A 7,006-nucleotide genomic window follows, 5' to 3' on the forward strand; every position below is an offset into this window, starting at 1 on the left:
TATATATATAAGATATCCGTGCGTGTGTGTGTGTGTGTGCGCATCTTTTCCACTTTTGACTTGAAGTAAATCTCTGTCACACGGGTGGTGTAAAACAATACGTGCCGCGCTGTATCTCTAACAATGACGATCAATGTCTCAAAGACTTCTCCAAATCCACGCAACCTGCAAAGAGAAAAAGTGTCCCTGCAACGTTCACTGAATTAACTCTCCCAAAGAGACAGGGTCGGAAATCGCGTTAATAGCTGTCCAGTGTGTAAGAGCCCGCCAAGCAAGTCTGCAATCACCCAAATACCCAGAGACAGGTCGTGGGTAGCCCGGGGCGGCGCTTGCGCCCTTCCCCTCAGCGCCAACGACCCCACTGCAAGCCTAACAGGCCCCACCAGTCCCACTGAGCTCGTTCAGACAGGCTCCTCATCCCGGATGATAGTTGCCAATTTCTATCTAAAGGAGTTTTCAAAGAACCGTGCATTTGCAAAACCCTATCCAAATTTGTAAATTTTAAATGATCAATGCGATATCTCAAATTTTCCTATTTGTCATATTGACATTTCCGAGCTTTATTTGCCATCTTTAAACCTGTGAAATGATGACGCAAACCGGCCCCGAGCATAGATATGTTTTAATTATAAAGACATACTATAAACAATATATGAAATCCATGTTGTAACACAACCAGAATGCTTCTTCGGTTTATAGGCTGCAGTTATATAACCATTATTATTATTGTTATTATTATTATTATTATAATAACCGGGCTTTGAAGATTATTCAAAGTTGTACAATACAATCATGTGAGATGTGCAATAAGTTGAAATAAAAACAAACACACTGTATCAGAAAATATAACATCAGATTGTTTTCATATAGTTAATTAGGATCAAATCTAAAAGTTGAAAATGGTCGCGTTTATTTTTTTCTTGTCATTACTGAATGTTGCATAGATTGCAAATGATAACAGAAACTTCGCAGAATTTAAGTTCATATTTTGGATATGGCCTGTAGTTGATGTGAGACATGCAAGCCACAGTGACAGGAAGGCCCGAACAATTTAATTTCTACAGAGCATTTTTGAAGTATGATTACTTAACCATATCTTACCATTACGCATTAGACTAAAACCGTTTTAATTTCCACAGAATTATGTGTTAAATTAACTAGAGTGGGACAGAGACTGACATGGGCGCAGCACAGGTAAAAGTTCAGGAAAAAGAGCGTAAATCAAATCAAGGCTTGTCGTTACAGTGTTTGAAGAGAGTCGACGGTGCCCCGGAGTAAGTGGTGCACTTTTCGGCACAGGTGGCGAGTGCGGAGCCCGAGAAGGGGTAGACGGCTGCCTGTCCAAAGGGCGCCAGGGCGGTGGGGATCGGTGAGGTTATGGTCTGTCCCTGGTTCAGATACGCCACCAGCCGCCTCATCTCCTCCAGAGCCTGAGCCTGCATGAGGATGTAGTTCTTGGCCAAGAGGAGAGTGGCTATTTTGGAGAGTTTTCTCACCGAGGGGCTGTGGGCGTACGGGATGACGGCGCGCAGGCCGTCCAGCGCGTCGTTCAGGTCGTGCATCCTCCTCCTCTCCCGGGCGTTGATACTGAGCCGCAGGGACCGTTGCTCTTTGGACTTTTTGGCCAGGGGCCCGCCGGACTTGTCGTCCCCAAACGAGGAGCCCCTCTTCCGGGACTCCAGCGAGTCAAAGCCGTCCTCGTCGTCGCTCGTGTGCTCCCCGCCGCTCTCGTTGGACTTCCCTGTCTGTCCGGAGAGGAAGTCGGCGGCCGGCGTGAGCGGGTACCTGCCAGGACTTCCAGCACCGTGGCCAGCGCCAAACCCGAAGGCTGACTGCCCGTAGCGCTGCGTCAGGTCGAGAAGCGCGTCGTTGCTGATGGACTTGAGCAGATTCTCATCGCTGACATTCATTTTCTTTCTCTCTCTCTCACTCTCTCTCTCTTCCAAAGCAGGTTCTGACCAGGAAAAAGTCTTCCTTGGACCGCTTTATCCAAACTTCTCTCTTGACGGCTGTGGCGCACTTTTGTCCAAGAGTTGCTGTGTTGTTCTCTTGAGTTTTCCCTCACTCCTTTCCCCTCTCAGCGCTGTGTCTCTTCAGGAAGGAGGCTGTGAGTGTGAAGCTGAGCCTGTACATGCGTTCACCTCCTCTGTGCTCTGCGCTCCCCCCTTGTTGCGCGCATAGCCCACGTTTAACAACACTTCCCTAACTGCGCTCCTCTCGCCTTTGTAGCTGCAGTGGTCTTTCTTGCCCTCCCTCGCCTCTAGCAGATTGTGACTGGCACTCCGTCCCGCTCACAAGTTAGTACGAGCAGGCGGCCCGCCGGGATTGTCTGTCCGTCCAATCAGGGGGGCGTTTTAATTAACTCGGAAGGAGCGTGGGTCTGCTCCCAGTTTCCACTTTTAAAACAGAAACTGCAACCTGACGCGGCTACCAGGTCCGTCTGGCTGCTGTGTTTTACAGCTGCGTCTTGGTAATTTAGAATATCATTTCCAAGTTCATTTTTTAAAATCAGTTTATAAACGGGAACACGTACAATGTATGGATCTCCAACACACATTGTTGATATGTTTCATGGTTTTTTTTTTCTGTTAATATGGATGATTATGACTTGCAGCTAATGCAAATCCAAGACTAATTTTCAGAAAAACAAAACATCGCACAAGACAAAATGAAAGCCGATCTTTAATACAAAAATGTCATATTATGCCTCACACTATCATGTGGGAAACTGCAGACATCACTCCACATAGAGGGGAAGCAACAAATGCTAAAGAAAGTAGCTTTTAACAGAGGGCTGTGTTCATGCATATTAGGTGAAAGTTGAGAGGAAGGAAGAAGTGTGGTTGAAAAAGATGCAAGATTATGAAGTAAAATTCGTTCAGGAATTTGGAGGGAGAACAGGACTTTGGCTATAATTTCTCCTGTTAAACTACTGTCAAGTGATATCAGAGATACATGGGGACAGGGAGAATAAGAAGGGATTTGTTGCTAGTTCCAGGTGAATTTTGCATTTTGTTTGGAAGTCAATATCTGGCAGAAGATTAAAAAGGCATCAAATACTAGATGCCTTCCAGTGTGAAGTTTCCACAGTTAGTGTTGATTTGAGGAGCCTTGGCCTCCGCTGCTGTCGGTCAGTTATGCTTCCTAAATTATTAAGATGTCCCTGTTTAAACCCACTTTGTGATTGCTTATGGTATTCCCCCACAAACTTGGCCAGACCTACTTAAAACTTATTTTTGTCTATGTGGGCACAACTACAAGAAAAGACCTGCCACTATAATGAATAAGCCTCCTTTAGAATAATGAGGAAAAAAAAAACTTAGCAAGGGATAAATGAGAGCGCCACAGCTTCAAGATTGAAAATAACTAATCTAATTTTTAAATCTAGCAACTGACATGCCCTACAGCAGGAACAAGGGAAATTTATTATTATACTCAGATACATACAATGGCATAATAACAAAAACATTTTCTCATGTTTTTCACAGCATCATAGTATTCACATTAATAATGTTTATTAGAAATGGTGTCACTGCAAGCATTTTCTTTAAAATGTAAAAAAAAAAAAAAGAAAAATAAGAAAAATAAGAAATTACTATTTTCTTCTAATATAAAACAACTTTAACAGGAAAAATGTATCCCATTTGTAGGTTTGCTAAGTTTGTAATGAACATAAAATAAATATTTGCTGCGTTAGAGAAACAGGTGTCCTCCAGTCAAAGGTGTAATTTCAAAGTGAAACCAAGGACGCCACCTAGTGTCCCGGATGAAGCGTTACATTTTGAGTCATATCTGCCTATTTATCTGAATTGAAATCTATGTCGTCCATGTCGCTACTGAATCTGGAAAGTCTGTAAAACTATGAAGTTTGATTTGTGTTGTGTCAAAGTCTGGATAAGTATGGAAAAATTTACTTAGATCAATTCCCTTTTAAATGTTTCATTTTGAGTCTTACAAGCTACCTTAACACAACGAGGTGATGATGATGAAGGAGTTCTGCAAAGTCAGCAACTTAATGCAATCAGCTTGGCTTGTGTGAATAACTAAAATCAATGAGATTTAGATGTACAGTAATAAAATTGGGATAGAATTAGACTTAGATCAGAGTATTTCAAAATGATTGGACTGAACTGAAATGAAGCTAAATTTGGAACCAACTGGATTTGATATGATTTTGCTTTGGTTGTAATTGTCTCCATTTGTTACTTTGTTGTGAAGTTTCCCTGTGGAAAAATAACCTGACCTGAACAGAAAGTGTTGCTGTACAGCTGTCTTGGTTTTCCTTCTAGTGTTATTTATGAAATTGTTATTTATTAGTAAACAAGTTTGTATTGTAGGTAGTGCATACAGTTATAAATACATTAGTCCCTCACATATTATTACATACTATTCTACGTGTGACAGAGAGATCTTCAAGATTTAAAACACATTACTTACCTCCTGAAAGCAAAGAGTTTCAGAAGTGGAAGCAAAGACTGACAGGTAATTACTAATTACACCTGAAAAGACGACATCCAAGGAGTAAGACCTCTCAGATCATGAACTTAAATAATATTTTATTTGAGTTTTAATTTAATGTCTTCTAGAATGAAAGTATGATACAAATTGTTAAAATGGCTTCAACGGAAATTAGACTTAAAGACTTTTAATTAGACTATTTTATTAGTTGACTAGTCAGTTTTAAATGTATGAGCCAGAGGCGCCACCTATTGGTGAAAAAGAGTAGAGAACTAAAGCATGGCCAGCAAATAACGGTGTGGCTGCTTGAAACCAGTTTTGAGATAGTTTTTCTTGACCAATGACCAACCACATACAAAACCTCTATAAAGGTTCCAATTTTTTATTGACAAAATGAGTCAAAATGACTCTAAACTTCTGTTTTGTGTCTTGGCGGACACTCAGTGGCGACCGTCAAACTGTTTACCACCTTGCGTTTATTTTATTTCCTCCATTACGCACATGCATCTTCAAAAAACAAGGATTGGTTGTTTGGATTCACTGTGGACTTCCTCTAATCCAGTCATTATCTTCTCACTATATGACTTTAAATTAAACTAAATGTTTCTGTTTTAGGTCTTTTGGGATTACTAACATTATTTCTATTTTCTATATCTTAGTGTAACAAGAGAGAGGAAAAAAACATGTGGTTTTTGAAAGCACTTTATTTAAATTCAGAAGCAAAATGATTACTATATGTTTAAAAAATTTGAGAAAGCAAATATGACGATGCCTTTGCTTTGTAAGCTTTTTATCAACAACATTTGAGTTAAATGGAGGAACAACTGTGAACGCAAACCCTCAAACACAGCTTTTTTTGTATGACATCATTGAAAAATATATCAGCAAAAATCAAGCAAGACACCTGGAAGAGAAAGGGAGACCTCAAAAAGCCTGGTTCGTCCTGGGGTGCAATTTTCATATGTCTGAAGCTGCCATTTTCATCTATTGAAACAATAAAATGCAAGTACAGCATGGGAATGTCCAGCTAGCTAATCCTTCATGAACTAGCAGATTCTGTGTTGTGTGACTCACAGTGTATGTGGTGCATAACAACCCCAGAACAAAAGGTAAAAATGATGAGTCTCTCATGACAAGCAAGTCCTACGCAGACATTATGCAAAAGGCAAGACAAAAAGTCATATTATAGTTTCCAAAGACACTCAGAAAGCTCAAAGTGAACACAACACTCATGCCAGTAAGTGATGTTCTTACCTGTGCTCATTGTAAGAGAAATACAAGTGAAGTGGAAACAGGAAGGAAATGGGGGCCACGGGTAAAAGAAAGGCAACAATAATATATAAAACTAAGGCGAAAAGTGAAAGGAGGCAAAAGAAACAAGCAAACAAACAAGTAAATAAACAAAACATCCTGCATATGGTAATATTTCACAATCAACTGAAAGCAGTCATCAAATTCTCCAGAATGACGGAACCTAAACTCAATGCATGACAAGATGTTAGAACGTGAAATCAATGGATGTTTTTTTTTTGCACAAGATTTTTGAACCATGTCTTTTTGAAAGTCCATTTCTGTGACTGTCCAGAAGGTGGCAGAAAAGTTTTAAGAATTAAAAATGTCTGTCCAACAAAATGTACAACATATCTGTAATTGAGCAGCAGTTAGTTACTTGGTACTTAATGTTAAAACCTTTTATACCTTTGAGTTAATAATATGTCACACACTAAACACGACTCTCAAACAACATTAATGGAGAAAAAGTTATGAAACATACTTTTATTTGACAAAAAAATCACTGCGTTTTTTTGACTAAAACTGTATCTAATAGGTGCAATAATGGATAAATATGACTCCTTAGTCTGAGTCGGGTTCTGCTAGTGAACACACACATAAATCATTGCACCCCCGCATCTCCATTAGCTGCTGATTTTCAAAGAATAGAAGAAACAGAAATGTGCAAACACACAATAACTAATAATAAATAATGCCTTTTGAGGCCCTGCTGCAGCTCTGTGTTGCCATGGCAGCTGCATTCATTGCCTCCATGCCATCCTTTATGTTGCACCACAGTTGGCTCAGGTTCTGAGCTGCAGTAAGCCCAGACGCCCACTGTGTGGCAGGAAAGTATTTCAGAATGCTCTGAATTTGATTTTTCTTTTAAAACAGGAATTATGCATGTGTGCAAAAACACTGAAGAGAAGAGATGCATGTGGCCATCTCCCACAACATACATGTGCTGTGTCACTTTTATCAACACTATTATTTTTGCACAGTTTTTATCAACATTTCATGGCTTGTACCTTTAGTTTTAGCCAGAATTGAAAGTTACAGTGAGTCTTTATCATCACCAGCATGTTGTTTATCTAAACCCCACCAGGAGCCACACGTAAGAGTTTTCTCTTCAGGCTGTCTCTCATATCCTAATTTTCAGTCCTGCTCCCTCTGTCTGACTCATTCCTAATTTCTCTGCTGCATCTGTAACACACACACACACACACACACACACACACGCACACACACACACACACACACACACACACACACACAC

At 40.2% G+C, this 7,006-nt stretch overlaps 1 protein-coding gene across 1 annotated transcript; it reads right to left on the reverse strand.

Moving 5' to 3' along the window:
- Nucleotides 1–603: 603 nt before the first annotated feature.
- bhlhe23 (basic helix-loop-helix family, member e23) lies at nucleotides 604–2,321 on the reverse strand. The gene has a single exon (XM_008413932.2). It carries the CDS (start codon nucleotides 1,908–1,910, stop codon nucleotides 1,227–1,229), a length of 684 nt encoding a protein of 227 aa, XP_008412154.1. The 5' UTR covers nucleotides 1,911–2,321; the 3' UTR covers nucleotides 604–1,226.
- Nucleotides 2,322–7,006: the final 4,685 nt, after the last annotated feature.

The sequence above is a fragment of the Poecilia reticulata genome, linkage group LG7, assembly GCF_000633615.1.
Source record: "Poecilia reticulata strain Guanapo linkage group LG7, Guppy_female_1.0+MT, whole genome shotgun sequence".
Lineage (NCBI taxonomy): Eukaryota > Metazoa > Chordata > Actinopteri > Cyprinodontiformes > Poeciliidae > Poecilia > Poecilia reticulata.

What these genes read in the sequence shown, in the direction of transcription:
- bhlhe23 (XM_008413932.2), bottom strand. Translation starts at nt 1,910, where the DNA reads ATGAATGTCAGCGATGAGAATCTGCTCAAGTCCATCAGCAACGACGCG.